Source organism: Eurytemora carolleeae, unplaced genomic scaffold (assembly GCF_000591075.1).
Source record: "Eurytemora carolleeae unplaced genomic scaffold, Eaff_2.0 scaffold1, whole genome shotgun sequence".
Lineage (NCBI taxonomy): Eukaryota > Metazoa > Arthropoda > Copepoda > Calanoida > Temoridae > Eurytemora > Eurytemora carolleeae.
In genome coordinates this window covers 1-26,405 of record NW_019396081.1, presented here as the reverse complement: position 1 = coordinate 26,405, position 26,405 = coordinate 1, and the positions used below count along the sequence as shown (strand labels likewise).

The window sequence follows — 26,405 nt, the reverse complement described above, 5'->3', positions numbered from 1 at the left end:
ACATTCCTTGATATAGAAACTCCGTACTGTTTACTGCGAGAGAGTAATCGTTCGCTGTTTTGATAAACAGGGTGAGGATATGCGTGCCCTTTTATTTCCCATTGATAGTTGCGAGCTTCTGATTGATATCAATAGCTAATGAGATCGCACCCACTGGTTAAAGTGGCCTTGATAGATCACAAAATTGTATCCCTGTGGTTCCCTGTTTTGATAAACAGGTTGAGGATTGTGTCCATTGATTTTGCATTGATAGTTATAAGCTTTCGATTGATAGCGATAGCTAACAAGATCGCGACCAGTGGAAGTGGCGTTGATAGCTCACGGGATTGTAGCCGTGTGGTTCCCATTGATAGTCAAGAGAATCTGAGTTGTACCTAGATAGATCTTGTACAGGAAACTGTTATGGAGTAGGGCATTTTCTACATATATAGCTAGATATACAAGGGATGTAATCCGTCGTCTTTGTAATAAGGACACATTGCCTATCATCATTCTATACTCGAACCTTTCTCTGAAGTTATAAGATTATTTTATGATTGTTAACAGACAGTATAAACAGACAAAAGTTAAAATTAAATGGAAATGCAAAGCGCAAGTGTTTTAACCTAATTTTGACCTATTTCTCCTAGAAGAGTCAGTACTGCAACAACATTTTGATTCTTGGTTAAACTTATTAAAAATAGTTTATTTTTTGATTTTTTTCCCGCTGAATTTGCTTTATTTTTAAACACTTTTGTAAACGTGTCCGGTCTATCATAATCGTACACACACACAATACACATGTACTCGTGCCAGCCCGTCTATTAATCCTGGTATATAATGGACCCAGTGTGTTTTATGCGATGAATGTAGGCTACACACTCCTGTATGCCGAGTCCATTAGCGCCTGATCCAATCAGGGTTCAGTCATGTGTTTGGTGTCTATTCTAAACCAATAGAAATAGTATGGCGGTAACATCTATCTTTCTACCTATCTCATTATCCAATTAGAGATAAATCCTTATTGCAGCGCTATACACTAAATGGAAATATTTTCTTCTACTGAAACTGAAGTGTCCAGGTGCCACATAATCTTGATCATGATTAGCTCTAAATTGGTATTTAAGGGACTAAACAGAAATTATCATTATAAAACATTGCATTTTCTAAGATTAATTTAAAAATTTGCATACAGACAATGCAAGATTTCATATGTTATTAGTATTTTGGGTATAAACCAATATGACGTGGTGGGACGCTTTGTAAGAAAAAGGATAAGCTGTTTACTATAGATTATTATAATTATTATAATATAATTATAATATTATAATTATTATATAATTATCTTCTAGGCTTTTTCATAAATGTGTTTAATATTATAAATCTACAATAATTCAAAATGAATAAATTTTCAATTATCAAAATGTATTTTATGTTAAAGGTTTAATAGTTTATATATTTTTTATAAAATGGTCACAAACAACAAGCACTATAAAACGCATAAGAAGAATACTGAAATTTTTTTCTTGGGGCTTTATAACCAATTACTTAATAAAAGCAAATTATTTGATAAAAAAAAAATTGATATGATATAATAAATAATTATTTTATTTAGGTGTATAAGGGATTTTAGTACCAGTCAAATCTCACTATTTATGTACAAATAAGAAAATCATTTATTTTATCAAAAATTTTTAGAGAGCATGATTTTTATTCTCTATAGGACTTAATAGATGAATGGGATTGTTGTTAGGCTCATGTGATCAATTAGGATCAAGCAAATAATCAATTTTGTTCTCTATAGCTCTGTAGCAAATAATTATTTTTTTATCTATAGGATCAATCAAATGAATAGGTTTGTTCTCACAGGATCATGTGATCACTGGTTCTTAATAAATTTATTATGTTCTCTATGAGACTTAAATGGCCTATTTTGTTCTCTAAAGAACTCAAAAAATTGCAGATTAGTTCTCTTTATGACTATGATAATCAATTTTGTTCTCTAAAGAACTCAGATAATCAGATTTGTTCTCTTTATGACTTAAATAATCAATTTTGGTCTCTAAAGAATTCAAACAATCAGATTTGTTCTCTTCAGGAAGCGGCGAACGATCAATTTAGTTCTCTATATGACTCAAATGGTCGATTATGTTCTTTTTAGGGCTCAAATTATCAGTTTTTTTCTCTACATGTACATTGTACAGGACTCAGAGATCAATGTGTCCTTTAAAGCAGCTCATGTGTTCACTTCGTTCTTTAAAGGTCATAAATGATCAATTTTGTTTTGTATAGGACTTGAATAATCAATTTCGTTCTCTGTACGACTCAAATGATTAAGTTGATCAATGTGTTCTTTAAAGCTGCTCATGTGTTCAGTTGTTCTCTGTAGGACTTAAATGATCAATTTTGTACTCTATTGGACTCAAATGATCAATCTTGTTTTCTGTAGGACTCAAATGATCAATTTTGTTCTCTGTAGGATTCAAATGATTAATCTTGTTCTCTGTAGGACTCAAATGATCAATCTTGTAGGACTCAAATGATCAATTTTGTTCTCTGTAGGATTCAAATGATCAATCTTGTTCTTTATAGAACTCAAGTGATTAATTTTGTTCTTTATAGAACTCAAGTGATTAGTTTTGTTCTTTATAGAACTCAAGTGATTAATTTTGTTCTCTTTATAGAACTCAAGTGATTAATTTTGTTCTTTAGAGAACTCAAGTGATTAATTTTGTTCTCTTTATAGAACTCAAGTGATTAATTTTGTTCTCTTTAGGACTCAAATGATCAATTATCTTCTCTATAGGTCGCACATGATCTTTTCTGTTCTCTTTAGGACTCAACGAATTAATTTTGTTTTCTATAGGACTCAAATGATCAATTATGTTATTTTTAGAAAGGGCTCAGGTTATGAATTTTATCTTTCACATGAACTTAAATGATCAATTTTGTCCACAGCAGAACTTATGTGATCAATTTTGTCCACAGCAGAACTTATGTGATCAATTTTGTTTTGTCCACTGCAGAACTTATGTGATCAATTTTGTCCTCGATTGTAGAATGCTGATTTTCTTTTGTATTAGCGATGTCATTGATATATGCTTCGGCCTCCATCCTTGATAGTTCCCTGTCAAAATAAAATTTGTAGAAATTTGAAGGATAATGTTTCGCTTTTCACACAACTAAATTGAAACTAAAAAAGAATTTAGTCTTCGCCACAAACGCTAATTTTCTCATCCTTATATCTATTCAAACCAATTTCGATCCGATGTGACTAGTAGACAGAATTAGTTGAACTAGGACTGACTAGATGAACTATGCTTCTCCTGCAGGGCTGTTTAGATCAAATACCTGTGCTCTACTAGATACCGGAGTAAACAGTCTCTGTACCAGTCCGGAGCTTTCCTTAAACTGTACCTAAACACATAAATAATTTTACTGGCTAATTTGTAAAGTTCAGAAAATAAAAAATTACGCTCGTTTTCTGAAACGAAGAATCAAAATCGTTAACGATCGCTTGTATTTTTTGGATCAGCTAGACTGTTCACGAATGAATTTTTTACTGAGCGAACGAACTGAACAAACTATGGTTAACTATGATAAATTACCAGAGTGTACACCGATGGATTTTGAGACATTAACAGGTGCAGCTACAGGCTATAGCTAAAGAATTCGGAGTCTTATCCTCTCCAAAAAAAGTAAGAGCGAAGAGATTACACAGGGTACTAGGACAGTCATCTGTAGGAGATGCTGTAAACCATAATTTATAAAGACTTCTATCTAAGTTCCTTTCAATGTTTTTTTTGTTATCTTAAAATAAAAGAAAAGTGATGGATACTGAATTTGTCAAACAGAATATTTCATGTTGAAAAAAAAATCAATAAATACTCAATGTAGAATAAAATGTAATTTTTTAAGTATAGAAAATAGAATAACAGAGAACTCTGGTGGTGATTTTTGTAAACATATGTTTTCAAGGTTAACTACTAAACTAGGTTGTGAGTGTATCAAGCACCGAACTCATCGAACAGATTTCCTAGTTTATACAATTTCACTGGCGCGCAACTAGGGGAGGGGGACAATTGCCTCCTCATAGCCTGATTAAGGGGGGGGGCAAGCGTCAACCTTAAAAAGGCTTCCCCCCCTTGTAGACGAGGGGGCTAGAAGTCATACAGGGATCCTTACAGTTCCAAAATGGCTTTTTTTCTCAAAAATTTGAAAAAAAATATTTTTTTTTGAAACCCATTAATGCAAACTCAAATTTCACTATAACATTTTTCAATGTAAGCTCCGATTCTTTTTATTTTTCCCCCTTTTAAAAACTGCCCCAAATTGGATTTTTTAAATTACACTCACACATTCTTATTCAAATTACCCGACCAGACTTAAATTTGACATTGACGCCTATTTCGACATTTGTAACCCAGTGTATTAAAATGCCACCAAAATATTTAATTTTCACCTAATTTTTTTTAATTCCAAAATATTTAAAAAATGCTAACTTTCAAATTAACAGTCCTTTTCAAAAACAATGCCCCTGATTTTTTTAGATAATACTTCAAGATTAAGAAGTTTTGCCCTAACAAAAGACTAAACCTTATAAGTTTTAAAAAAAGCCCCTTCATATATTTAGAAAATGCCCCTAAAAAAATGTTGCCCCCAAAATAAAGATTAAAGATTTCCTCTACACAAAATTGCCCAAACTGAAAAAAGCCCCCAAAAAATAAAATTTGCACCATAATACAAAGATAAAAGATTTCTTGCAACTGAAAAAAATTGCTTCCAAAAAACAAAATTTGCCCCCAATACTGAATTAGTAAGGTAGTTTTTTCATGGTTGAATATTGCCCCCCCCCCCCTAGAAATGTTTAGGGGGGGGGCTGAACAAAATTTTCTCACAACGCTCGAAATATTTGCCTTTTGCTCCCCCCCCCCCCTGTTGAATGTTTAGTTGTGCGTCTGCAACTATAAGTACAACTTTGCAAATTGAGTTTATAGAACTGGGTTGGGGGATTCTAAGTACAGTTCAGTATACTTAAAAGCAAGATCGTTCAGTCCCGTCAAAGTCTTTCCTATTTCTTTTTTGTGCTACAAAAGGTGTCTCTCATCATTTTTTTCTCATAATCCTCTTTCGGTGATTTCATCCTCTATAAGATCGTGATTAAATCTAGTTTGAGATTTCGGGGACTAAACAAATGCATTTAAATCTTCTATATAATAAAACAAGACATATGTAAATATGTTCCCTATAGCGGATAGCCGGCCAAACGGCTGGACCGAATGGGCTGATTTTTTTCAGGGAAACGATGGGTACCCTGGGGGTAACAAGGTTAACAAAAATTCTCAAATTTGTATTTTTCAAAAATCGATTTTTTTTCGAAAATCTAAATTTTTTTTAAATAACTTTTTTTTTAAATTCCACGGGCAAAGCCGGCCACTTCAGCTTTATAAGACTAATAAAAAAATGCCGTGCAGAATTTTTTTAAAACTTTGAGCAGCGCATTTTGGCAACCATTATGTAAAATGGGACGCTCTGTATAAAAACATGGAAAAAATAGAATTTTTATTCGTTTTTTTAGTTTTTTTTTGGTTCATTATCTCTTATTTTATTAACCTGCAATCTGTTGTAAAAGCTCCTCCCCTAGCTTATTAACCTGTAATCTGTTGTAACCTCCTCCCCTAGCTTATTAACCTGTAATCTGATGTAACCTCCTCCCCTGGCTTATTAACCTGTTATCTGTTGTAACCTCCTCCCCTCTGGCTTATTAACCTGTAATCTGCTGTAACCTCATCCCCTGGCTTATTAACCTGTAATCTGTTATAACCTCCTCCTCTGGCTTATTAACCTGTAATCTGTTATATCCTCCTCCTCTGGCTTATTAACCTGTAATCTGTTATAACCTCCTTCCCTAGCTCTGGCTTATTAACCTGTAATCTGATGTAACCTCCTCCCCTGGCTTATTAACCAGTAATCTGTTAAAACCTCCTCCTCTGGCTTATTAACCTGTAATCTGTTGAAACCTCCTACCCTGTCTTATTAACCTGTAATCAGTTGTAACCTCCTCACCTGGCTTATTAACCTGTAATCTGTTATATCCTCCTTCCCTGGCTTATTAACCTGTAATCTGGTGTATCCTCCTCCCCTGGCTTATCAACCAGTAATCTGTTGTATCCTCCTCCACTGGCTTATTAACCTGTAATCTGATGTAACCTAGTCTCCTAGCTTATTAACCAGTAATCTGTTATAACCTCCTCCTCTGGCTTATTGACCTGTAATCTGTTGAAACCTCCTACCCTGGCTTATTAACCTGTAATCAGTTGTAACCTCCTCCCCTGGCTTATTAACCTGTAGTCTGTTATATCCTCCTCCCCTGGCTTATTAACCTGTAATCTGTTATATCCTACTCCTCTGGCTTATTAACCTGTAATCAGTTGTAACCTCCTCCCCTGGCTTATTAACCTGTAATCTGTTATATCCTCCTTCCCTGGCTTATTAACCTGTAATCTGGTGTATTCTCCTCCCCTGGCTTATTAACCTGTAATCTGTTGTATTCTCCTCCCCTGGCTTATTAACCTGTAATCTGTAGTAACCTCCTCCCCTGGCTCCATATCATGAAGAGCAGAGATAGATCGAATTCTACCAAACCGAGGGTGATCCGCATAACTAAATAGAACTAATAAGTCTGATCCTATCGGACCGAGGGTGATCCGCAAAACTAAATAGAACTAAAAAACTGATCCTACCTAACCCAGAATGATCCGCATAACTAAATTGGACTAATAAAAGCAATTCTACCAACCCAAGAATAATTTTCAAAACTAAAATATTACTTTGTACCATAAGTCTAGTAATTATAACGAACATTACTTATCAGCTTAAGTCTAGTTCTAAAAAGAATTGAGTTTCATTATAAAACCCCCGCATCAAAACCTTGTATTTTGTAGATAATATTTAACGAAAGTTTTAAATAATAAAACTTTTTACCTATATCTTGCACTCGGCTGAAAACTATGACAAGCTTTGTGCCCCAGGGTTCCACAATACGTAGATCTAAAACAAGAATAGGGTTCCACAATACGTAGATCTAAAATAAGAATAGGGTTCCACAATACGTAGATCTGAAATAAGAATAGGGTTCCACAATACGTAGATCTAAAATAAGAATAGGGTTCCACAATACGTAGATCTAAAACAAGAATAGGGTTCCACAATACGTAGATCTAAAACAAGAATAGGGTTCCACAATACGTAGATCTAAAACAAGAATAGGGTTCCACAATACGTAGATCCAAATCAAGAAGAAATTCCTAAATTTTAACGTACGCTCTTCTGTCTTATTTGCGTATACCTTGGTCTCGAATATGTTGCTGATTGATATGGTTTTAAGAAAGGAACTGAAGACGTTTATCGTCGAATCCCTTTACCAACCTGATGTTTTATACTTTTTACATTTCAAACTATGAATTATGTCAGATCAAATTGTTTAAGTTTAAAATATTAAACATTTTCACCATCAGGTTTGACGGATATAGGAATTAGAAAATAAATTTTCCTTATTAGTGTTTGTTTCTCTTTTCTTACATTTTTTGATAACTTAAAAACCAGCCTTGCCTGGAACCCAAACTTTTTCTTTAAAGTCAACCAATTCAACTCTAAATTTTAAAACTGCTTGTTAAGAACATTCGCATGGTTCTACCGAGTTTCCTATTCATCATTTGAGGCAAATCGGTCCAGAGGTTCCTGAGTTATGATCGGAAATATGAACAAACTAGTACAGACACCCAGACAAACAGAGATTACATTATATACACAATAGATATGATCATAAAGAACATTTGATTGCAATACATACAAATCTTTTACATATACATTGATAAATAAACATTAAAACATAAATCTTTTAGGTATAATTAAATATGTCTTATATGTTTTTTATGTCTTTAAAATATTTCTTATAAAAGATCGGAGGATGCACTTAAACCTATAATCAATAAAATATTGTTAAAGACTTTTCTAAAGGTGAAACTCTACACAGTAAGTTTTTCCTAAATGACAAAAATCATTATTTTTCTAAGCCAACTTTTTTCCAAAAGGAATTTTCCTTAATTAAATTTAGCGTAAAGAAGGGAAGTTTTATTCAGTTTAAAGGGACTGTAAAGAGACTGTTCAAGTAATTTTATTTGATCCTTGATTTTAATATGTGGCATCTCCCATTCACAACAGAACCCTTTCAACCTTTTATTATTGACTAGCTTGGGAACCCAGCGCTGTCAAGGTTACTAAAAGTTACTCCCACCGTTTACCCGCACTTGAACGATTTTACAGGGAAACTAAATTTCTCAAAACCAAGCTAAGAACAATCTCGTGGGTCTCCCGAGTTTCCCAATCAAAATTTGAGGCAAATCGATCAACGGATTCCTGAGTTATGATCCAATAAACAACCAAACAGACAAACAGAAATTACAACTTTACATTTATAGATGACGGAGAAATCCTTATTTTCAGACAAGAAATTGAGTTCCGGGAAACAGGGATTCCCAGCAGGAAAAATAAGGAATTCTCCATCATGTCGCCTTTAAGGGTTCCAAGTTTTTTGCTAAAAGAATTGAGCCTTTGCCACAAATTCACATTTTCTACATCTTATACCTTTGCAACCTAATGGTTTAAAATTTTGATATTTTAAATTTAGATTATTTGATCTAGTTTGAAATAACTAAGGTCTGTGTCATTGTGTTGCAAAGATATAACGGTTAAAAAAAACCAGACTTTGTGGCAATACTCAATTCCTTTGAATAAAAAAGTTAAAATAGTTTAAAACCTGAGAGATGGTGGGATATCAAGCATTACTCCATTTTCTAAAGATATTGTGTAATCGCTTTCTTCGGAGAGCTCGCCGCTAACCTCAACCTAGATAAATATGCTTCTCTGTAGGACTTAAATGATCAATTTTGTACTCTATNAAGGGGGCGTCCTTATCCCTGGATGTCCCTCCTGATAATCTAATTATGGTTTTTTTAGATAAAATCTAACAAACAAACAAAATAAAACTTTAGTTTGAATTTAACATTTAAGAAATATCGATTCCTATCATTTTCTAAAAAGCATGTACAGAACACGTTAGCACACGCAGATTTAACGTTTGGTCCTTTTCCCAGCCAGCTCTGAATTTCGATCACATTTTTACCTATAAAACATACATTTTTTACCTTTTCTCTATATTACTTTTTTGTTGGAATCTGCCTTATAAATGAAAAAAGTATAAAATGTCAACTCCGTAAGATTGTTGGACTAGACCAAAACACGGCTGACTTCAAATAGAAGAAACCTAATGCATAGCGTCCTGGTCAGCCATGGGTGAGCAGAACAAGTATTTAAGATGTCAAGTCAGATTATTCTCCTGTAAAGAAATATATAAACAGAGTCTCCGGCTGGGTTATAAACAACCCTTTGTTCCGGCAAAGAATGCACTGCACCACTCTTATTCTCCGGGTTATAAACAACCCTTTGTTCCCGCAAAGAAGGATATAAACGAGATCTCCAGGATATAACTAACCATATCTCCTGCCAATAAGGATATATATACTACCCAGCTCTTATTCTCCGGGTTATAAACTTACTTTTACTCCCGCCAAGAAGGATATACACGAGATCTCTAGGATATTACTAACCTTGTCTCCAAAAAATTAAACAAGTTGACCAGCTCTGATTCTCCGGGTTATAATCTAACCTTTACTCCCTCAAAGAAGGATATGAGTTCACCAGCTCTGATTCTCCGGGTTAAAATCTAACCTTTACTCCTGTAAAGAAAGATATGAGTTCACCAGCTCTGATTCTCCGGGTTATAATCTAACCTTTACTCCCGCCTAGAAAGATATAAGTTGACCAGCTCTAATTCTCCGGGTTATAATCTAACCTTTACTCCCTCAAAGAAAGATATGCGTTGACCAGCTCTGATTCTCCGAGTTATAATCTAACCTTTACTCCCGCAAAGAAGGATATCAGTTGACCAGCTCTGATTCTCTGGGTTATAATCTAAAATTTACTCCCGTAAGAAGGATATGAATTGACCAGCTCTGATTCTCCGGGTTATAATCTAACCTTTACTCCCGCAAAGAAGGATATGAGTTGACCAGCTCTGATTCTCCGGGTTGTAAACAATCCTTCCCCTGCTCCAGGGATCAAGGACTGTTTCACCTAAACATTTAATCTTAAAAACTAACAATATAGAAACTGAACCCTTGACATAAACTGAAATTTGATAACCATCTATTCGTAACCTACTGATGTAAACCCATATATAGATGAATATATCTACATGAAAACCCTTATTAATATAAACTATTTCAACTAATTAATTCATATTTTCAAATATCAAAGGTCAATGGCATTAGGTTGCATAAGATATCAGAGTTATAAAATTTGAGTTTTTGGCAAGTTTACAGTTTTTTTGGTTGTAAATTTTTTTTCCGAGCCAGACAGAATGAGACTTCAGGTACGAGCGTTAATAAATTATTCAATATCTTCTTAGTAGTACGATCTTGTTCTGAGAATTTTTTTTGTTGTAAAATTATTCAGTAAATCATTGAAAGACTAAATTTTAGTTAGAATACCATTGACTCAACCCTCAGATGTTTACATTCTTTTACCCAATCGGGAAATTGTTTTCCATTGCAAAATGCCTTTGCTGTATGTTCTCAAGTCATTTTTATGTAGTTTACTTATAAACAAAAACACCTTTGAACAATATAAAAATTGAAAATATAAAATATTATTTTTTGTTATGTTAAGAATCACAAATATTTTTAAGAGTTACATATTTTTTTTTAACTCATTAAAATCATGTTAAAGATACATTATTTTAGTGTGTGCTATATAACTGACGGTGTACGATTACCATGCGACATCGGATAAAGATTAAATTAATCTGCAGATCAACAAAAGGTCCCGATTAATCATTGATCTGGATACAAGAGTTCCCAACATCTGCATTAACTTAATAAATATATATTTTACACTTTTGATATCATTTTCCTCACTCAATTATTTATAGTATTATTATATACAGAGTGTTCAACAAAACATGACGACTAATTTACGACTTATGAAGACTTTTTGTGATCCGTATTGGCTATTTAATGAAAAGGCCTTAAATCTTTTTTATTCTAAAAGAAAATTTTTGATTTATAAGACAAAATGAAACTAAGAACACTTAAAAGGCAGAGAAATGTCAGAAATATGGATATTTCACAATAGTTTTTCTAAGCATCATAGTTGTACGATTACAGTGATAACTAGAAAACTGTGGATTTAGAAAAACGACTTTTTGTATTTGAAATTGTTATAAAGCAAATACTTTCCCTAGTGAATCATTAAATCCATTTTTAAATCCCTTTTTAAGTTAAATGGGTTTGATTATACTAAACAATTGCTATGTCTCAAGTTCATTTAACTATTTAAAGTCATAACGTGTATAAAAGTCGTCTTCCTTTTCGAGAATTTCCTGGTTCTCACAAGAGGGGAGACTAATAAATTTAAAAAAAAAATTTCTCTGCTTGAAATTAATTCGCATGTTTAGTGGAACTTCCTGTATACTAACACAGTTTGAGCTTATTAGGCGTATCTATTACAAGAGGTACTTGAAGAGAAGTGTGAGNATTACATAATATTTTATCAATGTTTTAAACCCCATTCATTTTATTGGTTGAGCGATATTTTGAGCACGAGATAAATAGATAAATTGATATATCTGCAGACATGAGAAATCTCAATCAACCAATCACAGCGCGCGATTGATCGGAACAATTTTATAATATCATTATTTAAAGTGGGTAAAGTGTCGCCAAATATAACATAATATTTCTTTTTGTAGACCCAGGTATGAAGATTTGAAATCTTTAAATCGTTTTTTCTAGTTTTAGTTCTAAAGCCGTATTTGGCATTATACCAATACTAACCTCAACATGCAAGGATTCAAATGGATCTTTAACAAAAGGCTGGTTTAGAAAGGTTTCGGAGGATGATGGTTCTGGAACTGGAATACGGGAACCCAGGGACCTAAATATACAATTTTAGAAAGAAGAAACGTTTCAACAATAACTTAATCCAGCAACAATCTGTTTTATCAGATGTTGATGATTATTTTGAGCTTCGAACAATAACACTTTTATTAGGATAAAACTCAAATTTTTTTCACTGTAATCTCATTCATTGATGTTGATGGCTTTTTCATTTTTGAGAGGATATCCCAATCTGAGTACTGGTGTTATTATGCCACCCTGAGAGGATATGTCACCTAAGTACTGGTGTCATTATGCCATCCTGAGAAGATATCCCAACCTAAGTACTGGTGTTATTATGCCACCCTGAGAGGATATCCCAACCTAAGTACTGGTGTTATTGTGCCACCCTGAGAGGATATCCCAACCTAAGTTCTGGTGTTATTATGCCACCCTGAGAGGATATCCCAACCTGAGTACTGGTGTTATTATGCCACCCTGAGAGGATATCCCAACCTGAGTACTGGTGTTATTATGCCACCCTGAGAGGATATCCCAACCACTTCTGCAACTTCTGCTTCGGACTCCAGGGATCCCGAACTAGAGAAATCTCCAACCTTTAAATTAAACTATTTTAGTTCAAGATAAGTTCTCCGTAAATACTAAAGGAAATTCTCGAAAGAGGAATAATTTTAGGGAAAAAATAATAATAATGAACATGGTTTGGAGGATACTTCGCGTCTTTTTTTCTTTTGTAACAATTTTATACACATGGAGACATCGAAAGAATTTATAAAAATTAATAATGATAAAGTGATAATGGAGTGCTGCAAGAGTGCAGATATTTAGTTTTTAAATGAATAACTATATCGAGCTCTTTTAAACTGTTTTCTCATATATAATGACAATTTATTCATTTACACAATTATTTCGATTTAGGTATAGTATTATAAAACAGATTGGAAAATTGTAAAGACGACATTTTAAAAATTCTTTTGATGTCTCCGAAGTTCTGAGTTAAACTGTACTATCTGTCATTTTTTCTTCATACAGCATAAAACTCACAAATAATAAACCTTTCTGGTCATGTGACCTCTGGGTTTAGTCGACAAATTCAATGAAAAAGTAACTAACCAGTGCTGTAGATAGATCTGGATACAGGAAAACTGATTTATTCTCTCTGCTTCGTATTATCCAAGATCCTGGAGTTTTTTTTTATTTTTAACTATTTTTTAATTATTTGGAACGGATCATAAAATTTTTTTTTTAAAATAATTTTGTCATTTATTTTTCCTTTTTCATTCTCCATTTTCTTCTTTTCTTTACCCTCCCCTCCCTTCCGGTAATTTGGAAAACAAGAACTTAAAACCCTGTAGAGACGCCGAAATTCTTTACAGTGATCCTGCACGGGTAGCCGTAGTACATTTTAATTTCCGAGCTGGGTCAACATTTCCATTCCCAGTTTGTTATACTGAATCGCCTGGACATTGGGTTAGTAAAGCATAATTTCAATATATTTTAATCTGTTAATCTATTTTTTTTCAAAAGAAGTGATAGAGAAAATAAAAAATTCATCATTTATTAAATAGGAACTTTTTTCTTAAAATCACAGTTTGTTATAAAAAATCGAATATTTTTATAAATATGCTATTCAATTGATTTTTGCCAAAAAAACTATTATTCATTCTACTGATAAACTGAAGTCTCATCAATTTTTAAGGCAGGGTCGACTTTGAAGTGGGCTTAGATTTTACGAAATAATTGGCAAAATTCTTATAGATTTATGCTTGAGAGCGTGAGACCTTTAAATCACATGCATTGCCTTTGGTACAGACTAACTGAGTATAAAACTTGAACATCTACAACCTCGTGTTCTCGCTCCCTTCTTAAATTTATCAGAGCTTCCTTTAAATTTGTCAACCATTAACATTAAGACCCCCCCCTCCATGTAATGTCGTCTTCAACCTAAAAGCTCCTCTCGGAGACGAGAAACCAAACCAAACAATTTCAGCCCGCTTTTCTTCTTTGTTCTCCGAGAGTATAAACGTTTATTAATTGTGAACCACTTCAAAGTTAAGCAAGAATATTTTCATATAAAGAATTAGTGACCTTCCTCAACATTTAATTGTTACTCTTTTCAGAAGTTTTAATGTTTAAAAAGCGTCTTAGGACTTTTCGACAGTTAACCCACAAATAAGCAAATAGATCGTAAGAATCTTTTCATTATAAATTTGTAAACCCTTGTAATAATTATTTATCATTATTCATTTCATTTTTTTTAGAAAATAAAGAGTTTTCTGCATTATCGATTTTGATTTGAGGGTTATTCCTTGTCTATCTGTTCATCGTCAGAATCTTGTTCCTTTGCGACAACAAAATTATATTTTGAAAGTATTAAACAACGAAGAATTGAGCAGTATATTTCTTAAAGTTAAAGTTTAAATGTTGAAATATTGAAAAAGTTGAAAGTTTACTCTACCTCCCAACATCTTTCTCCAACTTAACCCTTTCCGCAATCCAAAACTGCAATAAGTTAAGTTTTTAGTATGTACATATATATAGGACCCCCCCCCCCAAGCTTAAATGGAGTGTTTGTGGAAAAGAAATGGATAGGATTCACTCTGATAAGATTATGAAATTATTAATTGTTTTTTTTTCATCTGTTGCTTTCATTTTTTATTTTTCAGATGCAAACCTTTTAAAATCATGAAGTTAAGATAAATATTTTTAATCTCTAAAATTGAGGCGTATTAATTAAATATTAAATTGGTTCAATCTCTGAATCTTGACAAATATGAAAGAGTTTTGTTGAGTTAAGCGCATTTTGACCAACATTACCGACCCAAGATTGCCTTCAGACTATTATGTAAAAACCACCAGCTCTGCAAAGTTTTCACGAGAAAAATCCCGCATTTTCATCTCAAAAAACAATAAAATTATGTACAATTACTTTTTGGGAAATTAATAATTTTATTTAGCCACGGGTTCCCTTGTCCTAAATATGCTAACTAAACATCCAGAGCGCAGTAAGGTAAAATTTCCTAACTTAAGTTCCATATAAGTAGTTGTAAAAAATTTAAATTTATTAGGGACAAGATTAATTCATTCCAGTCATTTACACGTTCTCAGCTTAAGTTATAAACATTTCTTTAAAGAAAATCACATATTGAAAAGAATTTAAACTGAAAATTTTGCTTTTTCGGACTAGTATTCTAATACTAACCTGTATCTACCAACCTCTATTAAATCTTTAATAGAAGCAGTAGAAGTTTTAAATACGATGTAGAAACCATGCTTTCTCTCATGTCTAAAGAAGGATTATTGAATTAAGATAAAATATCAAAATTAGATTCAAAATTTAATGTAAAATGTACGCGTTGTATTTTTCTTAAAAATGTTATTTTTGCTGTACCCTCTTTATACACTCGAGTTTAGCATAGTTTTTTATTCAGTTTTTAACATTCAGAGGTCGAATTTAATGAATTTGAGCCGCATCTCAAATCCGCCAAAAACCAGGTTCATGCTAAATTATGAAACTGTAAAAAGAAAACTTAATTTAGATCAAATTTAATTTTGAAATATGTTCAACTCCTCAGAATTTATAAAATCTCCTGAAATCCAAACATCCAGAATGTCTCATGATGAACTGAAAAATTCCCAACTCTATACTATACCTGAGACTGGTTAGCTCTATGAACCCCTGGGAACAGAATGATTGAGCTCTGCGTCCACTCTCCACTTTAATCTACTCAAGAGCAAACCATCAAGTTTATAATAAAATTAAACTTTTCTTTTTTCCAGAAAAAAGTAAAATCTATGATTTTTCAATCTTTATTATGAATTTGAATTGGTCAAATGTTCATTTTAAAATAAAGCTGAGAAGATGGAATTATTAACAAATTAAAAAACGACCAAATCTTCTATTTTATCGAATGATTCCTTAAAAAGTTAAAATCTTAAAAATTGAAAAATCAAAAACGCATTATATGTTATAAATTTAAGAATATAGAATTCTGGAAAACAATATTTATCAAAAATAAATTTAAACCCTTGAGTTTAGACCTTCGGATCACATTGATCTGGACAGTTCCAACAGTCTGTGGACTCGAAGCTATCCTCATCCTTCTTATTTTCTTTGATTTTATCTTCGTTCTCTTCATCCTTCTTTCTCGTAATCTCCTCCGTCTCAAACTCTTCGGAATTGTTTTTACTTTGATAACATATTTCAAGTTTTTCTAAACTCTCCTCTCCTTTACTCAGAAACACAAGCCAGCTTCTGTAACAGTTAAAACCATTATAAAGCAATTGAAATGGGACCGAAGGAGAAGACCAAATTTTTCCAACATTACTGGTGAGACTTTGTGATATCCTAGTTCCTCTAGTTTTGGTTTATCTCACAGGTATGAGTAAAGAAAATTTAGCTGGTTTATACATATTAGAAATTTAAAGCATTTATATTAATCTAATAACTCTTCTATTAGAGGAGTTGTGATTTGAATGTGCAATTTTACATGAAAATAAACAAAAAATGAGAATATTTTATATTGGTAATTTCTCATTTTATAATGTTAATTTCTCTTTTCATAATAATGTTAATTTCTCATTTTATAACGGAATTTCTCTATTTATGTTGTTAATTTCTCTTTTCAAAATGTTAAATTGTTTTTTTATAACGGTAATTTCTCTTTTTATATTGTTAATTTCTCTTTTCATAATGTTAATTTCTCTTTTTATATTGTTAATTTCTCTTTTTATATTGTTAATTTCTCTTTTCATAATGTTAATTTCTCTTTTTATATTGTTAATTTCTCTTTTTGTATTGTTAATTTCTCTTTTTATAATGTTTATTTCTCTTTTCTGATGTCAATTCTCTTATTAAAACAATTTCTTTTTTATGCAGAATTCCTTTTATAACCTGACTGAAGATAAACTATTTATAATTTATTAAGTAAAACTTTTACAGGAAAACCACTTTTTTATTTTAGTCAATCTAACTAAACAAAATAAAGTTTGTTGAGACATCAAAAAAAAATCTATTTCCTTATTCTATAAACTTTATGGTGTACAATAAGGGTTCACAATTGTACAATCATAAATAGGTTTCTTAATCCACAAAATATTGAAAATCTATTTCCTTATCCTATAAACTTTATAGTGTACAATAAGGGTTCACAATTGTACAATCATAAATAGGTTTCTTAATCCACAAAATATTGAAAATCTATTTCCTTATCCTATAAACTTTATAGTGTACAATAAGGGTTCACAATTGTACAGTCATAAATAGGTTTCTTAATCCACAAAATATTGAAAATCTATTTCCTTATTCTATAAACTTTATAGTGTACAATAAGGGTTCACAATTGTACAATCATAAATAGGTTTCTTAATCCACAAAATATTGAAAAGTATAAATTTTTTTCTGCTAAGAGTTTTTTTTAAATTTACTTTTGCTTCAACTAAAAAAACCGGATTTAATTTACCTTTTATACCAATATTTGAAAAATCGAAACTGAAAAGAAATTTGGTTTTTGTGACAAACTAAATTATTATAATTCCTTTATATTTGCAACTTGATGGTGTAAACGTTTGATAATTCAAACTTAGATTATTTTATCTAACAGAATTCAGAAAACATATAAGGTCTGCGACATTGGGTTGCAAAGATATATAGGGATTAGTAAATCATAGTTTGTGGCAAAAACTTAATTCCATTTTGAAACAAACATGCTAAAAGCGAGGGGGGAAAAGTATTTTACCCATCTCGGGAGTCTAGAAAGCAGGAACTCTGAACCAAAAACAACGAAAGTATTCATAAACAATTAGAAATAATAAAAACTTTCTTCCCGTGACAACAACTATAGAGACAAAACCTCGAAGAAAATTAGTAGTTGCCACAAACTCTAAATTTCTAATCCCTATAACTTAGTACCCACGCACCTCTGCCCCTTTAGTAAAAGTAAATTCAACCTTTATAAATGAATAAGTCTGACCGCGTCAACCTTGTTGCACCGGCTAGTCCTGTCCATAGATCTAGGTCCAGTACAAACTGGAACCGGAAAGGTTGACCCGGCTCGGAAATTCAAATGTACTACGGCTGCCCGTGTACTGTGTAGCCCATAGACCTTAAATGTTTTAAACTATGAATACTGTGAGATCAAAGAGTCCAAATTTAAGACATCAAAGGCCTGGACCATTAGGTTGCAAATATGTAAGAATTAAAAAATTTCAGTTTGTGGCAAAGACTCAATTATTAGCTAAAGTGCGTTGCCAGTGGAATTTTTAAAATCAAATTTTGTGAGAAAAAAATAGATTTTTGAAAAATAAAATTCGATTTTAAAAAAGAGCGAATTCTTTTTGCGAATATTACCCCAACGGTACCCATGGGTTCCCTCAAAAAAATTCAGCCAATTTGGTCAAGCTATAACTTTATCTAACTATAACAAATATATATATATACATTAGAATTCAAAACTATTTTCGAGTCTATAATTTTCCATGAAAAATATCTTCTCATTATTTTTTAATACGATCAATTTCTTTGAATATATCCCAAGATGTTTTTGATCTCTAACTATCTTTAATTATAATTGATAAACATGCTTATCAATTTTGTGCTAATTCTATGATAATAAATTCACTTTGAACAGATATAACCAAAGAGAATAGAATATATATTAGAGGGGAATTTACTAGAAAAAAGTGTAAAACGGCCATTTTGTTGTACTGTTTCCATACTGCAGGTGTACTTCACATATTTATGCTANTACCTCCTCATCCAATTTTTTATCCGTGTCTCCCTTTTTTTGAGAAAAAGAAATAAAAAGATAAAAAGAAATTTTAAATGCAGAACATTGAAAAGGCGGTCGGTTTAATTTTTTTCACAAAATCTAATATAATAGTTGATAACTTAAAGAATACTTAAGCTAAGGCGAAAAGAACCCCTTGAAAAATCTATTAAAAAATCTGTCACAAGGAAAAAGATATTGCATTTACTTTTACAATTAAAAGGTTTTAAAATTAGACTATTTTTCTCAATTCCAGAGTTTTCTGGTTATCACTGTATTTTTTTTCAATTAAAATTCAGCCAAAAATGTGAAAAATTCTTGAGAAATCTAATTCTTTGATTGATAACAAAAATAATGTTCAGATACATACATTTAAACTTGAAAAAGATGTCGCCCCTGAAACAGTCAATTTTTTTCTTCAAAATAAGCAAAGCAAAGATTCGTAAAAAATCGTCAAGTATAAAAATCGTCAAGTATAAAAATCGTCAAGTTTAAAAATCGTCAAGTATAAAAATCGTCAAGTATAAAAATCGTCAAGTATAAAAATCGTCAAGTATGAAAATCGTCAATTAAAAAATCGTCAAGTTACTCTCAAAAAGATATATACAGGGTTTACCACAAAGGATGAGACCTATATGACAACCTAGCTGAAACTCTTTACAGGAATTGAATTGAGTCTTTGCCACAAACTCAAATTGTATATATCTCTATATCTTTGCAGCCTTAACTAATAAATCTTTGATATTTCAAACTTAGGAATTGAGTCTTTGCCACAAACTCTGAATTTCTGGAAATTGTTTTAATTGCATTCTTAAATAAAGATTTAATGGTATAATAAATGCTTTAACATGAAGATTCTAGCTATAACAGAGAACCAAGAAAGTTTAAATAATACCGTGCAGACAGTCGTCTCTGAAGTCTCATGCTCTGTGGGTAACCCTGTAAGAGTTGTAAAAATTAGAGTAATAACGTAGATAAGAGTATAATTAATTCAAATCTGTTATTTGGATATATCAGAATAAATTTATTATTATTTTACGATTTATGAACAAAATACAGGAATTGATTACTCCAGAAGATTTTATTTGTTTTCATATATACATTACAAAAAACATCGTTTAAAAAGTCAATTATGAATTATAGATGTTCATTGGAAAATAGGCCTAATTAAATATATATATATATATTTTAAAGAAATTGTTATTTATTTGCAGCTTTATAACGTTTTTGGACAGAATTTGACGTACAAAATTTGAGTGCATAAATAGGTTATTTATAAAAAGGTTTTGCACAGTGGCTGTTAGAGTGGTAAGTTGTTAAAAATGATGATTTAAAAATATTTAACAATTATGGCTTTTATAAGGCGCATTCCGCCTCTCCTTTTTTTACAATTCTAGCTTATTCAAGAACAATATAATTACATCAACTGCAATTATTTTTTCCACGCACAACTAATAATGAATTTAAAAAAATCTAATTTGAAGAAAAAGAAAAAAAAAATTGGAATTCATTTAACCAACCCCCAGGGTACCCTAAAAAAAATGTTTGCTAATTTGGTCCAGCCATTTAGCCAGCTATAGCTGACATATACAAGAATATAAGAGCGAAGAGCTTTTTTATAATGAAAAAAGTTCAACGGTTTTTCATTATTGTATTTCTCTTAAAAAATATTGATTCACATTTCTGAACGCAAACTTTTTATTATCGATCATATAAACGAGGCCGGATCTGGTCAGCCATTTTGACGTTTATCGGATTCAAACAACCATCCAAACATACAAAGCATCCCATAACATTAGATTGTCCTCAAGCTTTAACGCCCCAATACGCATATATAATATGTTCGAAAACTCTAGTACTCTCTGCGAGTAAATTTTCAAATTATGATTCTTCTTAATTATTTTCGGATTATAGTCCCGAAAATCGTCTTTTAGAGCCATTAACGATCTAACTCAGTTTCCATGGGCTTTGTCACCCTCGATTTCTTGTGATAAAATTGGAAGATATAAAAGATATTAAAATACAAGTATTTAGGAGGATAGCAAGATTAAGAAGATTATGGGAACTAGGATTTAGGAGAAGATATAAAGGAGAAGGTTATGGGAACTTGTATTTAGGAGAAGATATAAAGAAGAAGGTTATGGGAACTAGGATTTAGGAGAAGATATGATTGAGAAGATTATGGGAACTAGGATTTAGGAAAAGATATAAAGGAGAAGGTTATGGGAACTTGTATTTAGGAGAAGATATAAAGAAGAAGGTTATGGAAACTAGGATTTAGGAGAAGATATGAATGAGAAGATTATGAGAACTAGGATTTAGGAGAAGGTTATGGAACTTGGATTAAGGAAAGGTTATGGGAACTTGGATAAAGGAGAATACATAAAGGAGAAGATTATGGGAACTAGGATTTAGGAGAAGTTATGGAACTGGGAATTAGAAGAAGTTCTAAAGGAGAAGTTTACGGGAACTTGGATTTTAGAAAGATATAAAGGAGAAGGTTATTGGAACTAGGATTTAGGAGAAGATATAAAGAAGAAGTTTATGGGAATTGGGATTTAGGAGAAGATATAAAGGAGAAGGTTATGGGAACTTGGATTTAGTAAAAGATATAAATGAGAATTGTTACAGGAACTTGAATTTAGGAGAAGATATAAAGGAGAAGGTTATAGGAACTTGGATTAAGGAGAAGATATAAAGGAAAAGGTTATGGGAACTAGGATTTAGGAAAATTTATAAAGGAGAAGGTTATGGGAACTTGTAACTAAATGAAGATATAACTTGAAGAAGATTATGGGAACTTGGATTTAGGAGAAGATACAGGGTGTCCCACGAAACATGACAGTATGCAAGGGGACTTGAATGTCGTCTTGATTTTTGATATAATTTGCTGTGTTTATTTGTCAACCTAATTTTAGAAGTAAATTTCTAGAGATAATAATCACAAAATTCCCCTGGTCCTGCCATTTCCAAAATGTGGTCTGCCTTTATTGTGCTTTCAATATTGCCCGAGATATGAACAATTTCGTTCAGATTTCGACAATTTTGCTTTTATTTAACAAAATTGAAATCTGAACCAAACTCTTTGTATCTCCGGTAATATTGAAAGCACAAAAAACGCAGACCACTTTTTGGAAATGCCAGGGCTAGGAGAATTATGTGATAATTGTTTCAAGAATCATACATGTTAAAGTAGATAGAAGACTAAATGTCACAAATAAATTCATATATCAAAGACGACTTTCAAGTCGTCTTGCTATTGTCATGTTTCGTGGGACACCCTGTATAAAAGAGAAGTTTGCGGGAACTAGGATTTAAGAATAGATATAAAAGAGAAGGGTATGGGAACTTGGATTTAGGAGAAGAAATAAAGTCGAGAGGTTATGGGAACTAGGATTTAGGAGAAGATATAAAGGAGAAGGTTATGGAGAAGATATTTGAGAACAATCGGATTTACAAGAAGATTATGGGAACCTGGAGTTCGGAGAATATATAAAGGAGAAGGATGGGAACAATTATGGAGGAAAAAATGAGGGAGAATTCTTCTTAGTCATTGTAATTAGGATCTTATAATTTAAAAAAAAAAACATAAGAAGTAAACAGATTTTACCAATTTTTAGAATAGAAATCAGAGAAATCAGAGGTGTCTGACTTTTCGTTATTTTCCTAGCACAGAACCAGAAAACTACGCAGTACGCTAGGAATGTAGGGAAACCTACGCTTGTAAGTACAAAACAAAATGCAGGAATATTCCTGAATAGCGTCAGTAGAAAGGATGCGGGATGGGGAGAAATCAGTTGACAGAAGGGTGGGGGGTGAACTTGGAAGTTTCATAAGCGTAATCCGGTTATGTCCGACCAATAGGGGCAGGATAAAAAATCACATGACCACTGTCCACCAATAGGAGAGCTTGGCGCGGGTTTTAAATTGAGTTCAATCCCCCGGCCAACTAAAAAACCGCGATTTGCCTGTTCTCCAGAAACCTATAAATATTTGTCTGGAATGAATTTAAATCAGTTGAGAACTAATCTTCTGACACACTAGCACCATGACCCTGACCAGCATTGAAAACCTTGACAACATGACGATCAGCAATAAGGAAAACAAGTCTGTGATTGAAAATAAAGTTGAGAAATCTACAGAGAAGACCGATGATTTTGTGGAACCCCTATTGAAGGTAAACTACCTAAACATAGTGACATTTTCCAATTTTTTATCGGTTCAGTTGTAACCCTTTTTGTGAACCCACTTTAAAGATATTTATTATTTTCAGGAGAATTCCCGCCGCTTTGTTATATTCCCGATCCAGTATCCTGATATTTGGAGGATGTACAAGAAGGCTGAGGCCAGCTTCTGGACGGCCGAAGAGGTCGATTTATCAAAGGTACTTTTTAATTAATTATCTTAGTTTAATTGCTGCAGTTCATTTGAATTATACGTTAATTTCCTGGCTAGAACGATGTTTGGACCTCCTCCCCCTCTCATATCAATTTAGTACATTTCGACAAATTGATATAGAGGCCGCAGCCTCGAGGCCCCCTAGTCTGTCCTAGCCGCGGCGCACGGCCCCCTGGCCTGTCCAAGCCGCAGCGCTCGGCCCCCTATCCCATCCTAGCGGGGGGAGTATGCGTAAGAATATTGCGTAAGCTTCTAGGTATAAGTTGACCTTCATAAGCTATATAGTCTGTACACTACTTTCTTGCATGATACTGCCCATAGTGCACAGATTATTAGACACCAAAACATAAAAATATTTCGTACTTTAGGGACGGTAACCTTTAACCCTAACAGATCCCGAAATATATTTTCAATAAATGTGGAACTAACATCTACTTTTTTACCCTACAGAGGTTTGGTCCATCACCATCACCGAATTTAGAAGTTGCTGCCTCTGTAGATGGATATTCTATTGATACCTATGGGGGCAATATTTGTAAATATCTTAAAATTTAAATGTTTATTTAGGACATGAGAGACTGGGAAGGGTTGAAGGCTGACGAAAGATTCTTTATTTCTCATGTTCTCGCTTTTTTCGCCGCCTCAGACGGTATCGTTAACGAGAACCTGGTTGAGAGATTTATGCAGGAGATTCAGGTAATACAAAGGCCGCCCCATCCCATTATAAATTGTATTTAACGCAAGTCAGATTTTTATATATCATGTGTTATTCAGTGATAGGAATGTTGAATATTTATATATATATCCCCCACTCCCCTCTGACTGGGGGGTCAAATATTTACCAGCCCCCCTTCAACCCTAAGTACCTTAATAGCGAGGTGGGGGGTGGGGGTTAGAAAGTACACTTAGGATCCTTTTTAATTTTGATGGGGATCTATGCTTAGGATCTGTGCTTAGGATCCACGTCATTTCTTTACCGATTTAATGAATTTTTTAACAAAAAATAATTTTCATATTTTTTGTTATATTTTGTTCGCATATTTTTATCCTTAAACTCGATTAACCATTCAGAAATGAAAATTTTTATAATCTCTTTTTTCAAAAGTTCAGATTTGGGTTTTAGGAGTACAAAAGTTTTTTTGCATTTTTTAGGTTATATTTTACCCCTTGGATCTTGATGCGCGGATCCGCATATTTTTGCGGATCCGGATCCGAATCCTAAGCACTGCTTTCAAGTATCGGAGCTGACCTATTCAAACTCTCAAATCTGAAGTTGTCCATATAAATTTTAATTTTAACTTTTAGATCCCCGAAGCCAGATGCTTTTATGGATTCCAGATCGCGATTGAGAATATTCACAGTGAGATGTACAGCCTTCTGATTGATTCTTATGTTAGGTGGGTTAATAAACATTTTATAAAATAATCGGTAACACGAAAGGTAAACGCATAAATTTAAGTTTAATTACTTCCAATTGACAATGGTACTAAGTTCAATATTTTCTATATGATTGATCTGATAAAAGTTTAGAAGATATCGTTGTAATAAATAGAGACACTCTAAAGAATTAATTACTTAGATGTCGAACTACATTTTAGTTGAAAGTTTAATAATATGTACTACATATTTCTTCTCCTTTTTTGTTCTGAAGTTTTAACTGTTCAGGGATGCTGGAGAGCGAGATAAACTGTTCAACGCTATCGAAACCATCCCTGCCGTGAAGAAAAAGGCAGACTGGGCCCTCAAGTGGATTAACGCGAAAAACGCTACATTCGCCGAAAGAATTATCGCTTTTGCCTCTGTTGAAGGAATCTTCTTCTCTGGTAGTTTCGCCGCCATTTTCTGGTTGAAGAAGCGAGGTCTGATGCCTGGACTTACATTCAGTAACGAACTCATCTCCAGGGACGAGGGATTACACACAGACTTCGCCTGCTTGCTGTTCAGGCACCTGCAGAGGAAGCCCAGCAAGGAGCGTATTCTGGAGATTGTCAAAGACGCTGTTTCCATTGAGTGTGAGTTCCTTACTGACGCCCTTCCCGTTGCCCTCATAGGTANATTAATCCCAGATCTCGATGGAATATATAGGGTTTGTCACAAAGGACTTTAGTGACTCATACCTGAACTTGAAGAACATTCATCAATGCAAGCTATTAATGAACGAATCCTTAGGTCTGCCTATGAAAAACATAAGTTAATATTCATCAATGCAAGTTATTAATGAACGAATCCTTAGGTCTGTCTATGAAAAACATAATTTCATATTCATCAATACAAGCTATTAATGAACGAATCCTTAGGTCTGTCTATGAAAAACATAAGTTAATATTCATCAATGCAAGTTATTAATGAACGAATCCTTAGGTCTGTTTATGAAAAACATAAGTTAATATTCATCAATGCAAGTTACTAATGAACGAATCCTTTGGTCTGTCTATGAAAAACATAAGTTAATATTCATCAATGCAAGTTATTAATGAACGAATCCTTAGGTCTGTCTATGAAAAACATAAATTCATATTCATCAATGCAAGCTATTAATGAACGAATCCTTAGCGACTGTCTGAAAAACCAAATAAACTAAATCTGTGATTTATTGAATTACTTCTACCTTATTCGAATCCCAAAATATTTACTTCACTACATTTTATTTGTTAAGGAATGAACTGTGATCTAATGGTGCAATACATCAAGTTCGTAGCTGACAGACTTCTCGTAGAGCTAGAGTGTGAGAAGGTTTGTATTCATGATCTATATTTTGAAGCAAATTTGCTTCCGGAAGTTGTGCAAGATTTGGTCAGGGGTATTAATTTTCTTAATTTTTTAATTGAATATAATGTTTGCTTGTGAAGATCTCTAACATTTATCTGGGGGTTTGTTTACTAAAATATATTGATGTTTTTGGGGAAATATTTTTTTGTGGGCGACGACATACCCTTATAACGATTTTCGGGACTAAGCAGATTATTTAAGAATCATTTTAAAATTAGACTAATTAGATTTTGCTTGCGGAAAATGCTAGGTTTTTCGAGTATTATAGATTTATGCTGACGTGAAAACTTGGAGAATGAGAATTTAATGATATGGGACGCTCTGTATAATGGATACCGAGCCTCTGACAAATATGACTTTTTTGGGATATATCATTTATACTAGCTTTTAACAAATCTATGGCAATTTTTTTGGGATACTAAATTCTGCTTCTGATTTCGAGGCTTTACAGGTGAAATTAAGGGATATTTACATC

At 32.7% G+C, this 26,405-nt stretch overlaps 2 protein-coding genes across 3 annotated transcripts; one reads left to right on the top strand and one right to left on the bottom strand.

The window, feature by feature from the left end:
- Positions 1-1,697: 1,697 nt before the first annotated feature.
- LOC111716793 (histone-lysine N-methyltransferase SETD7) lies at positions 1,698-22,592 on the bottom strand. Of its 2 annotated transcripts, XM_023492280.1 has the most exons (14): positions 22,374-22,591; positions 16,038-16,251; positions 15,650-15,720; positions 15,199-15,282; positions 14,455-14,498; positions 13,110-13,177; positions 12,492-12,592; positions 11,934-12,033; positions 10,078-10,173; positions 8,798-8,886; positions 6,964-7,029; positions 6,553-6,642; positions 3,331-3,396; positions 1,698-3,106 (listed from the first exon to the last, which is right to left on the bottom strand). In XM_023492280.1, exons 5-14 carry the CDS (start codon positions 14,462-14,464, stop codon positions 2,974-2,976), a joined length of 819 nt encoding a protein of 272 aa, XP_023348048.1. In that variant the 5' UTR covers positions 14,465-14,498; positions 15,199-15,282; positions 15,650-15,720; positions 16,038-16,251; positions 22,374-22,591; the 3' UTR covers positions 1,698-2,973. The 2 variants fall into 2 exon arrangements, with proteins under 2 accessions (XP_023348048.1, XP_023348055.1); XM_023492287.1 differs by lacking the exon at positions 15,199-15,282 and having other exon boundaries at positions 22,374-22,592.
- A 109-nt stretch (positions 22,593-22,701) lies between these two features.
- On the top strand, positions 22,702-25,898 carry LOC111716783 (ribonucleoside-diphosphate reductase subunit M2; the record flags this gene model as incomplete). The annotated part of the gene is given in 6 exon segments (XM_023492271.1): positions 22,702-22,940; positions 23,037-23,147; positions 23,729-23,857; positions 24,467-24,558; positions 24,827-25,212; positions 25,818-25,898. Coding segments are annotated over 6 exon segments (928 nt in total), but the record flags the coding sequence as incomplete, so codon positions are not given.
- Between the last annotated feature and the right edge of the window lie 507 nt (positions 25,899-26,405).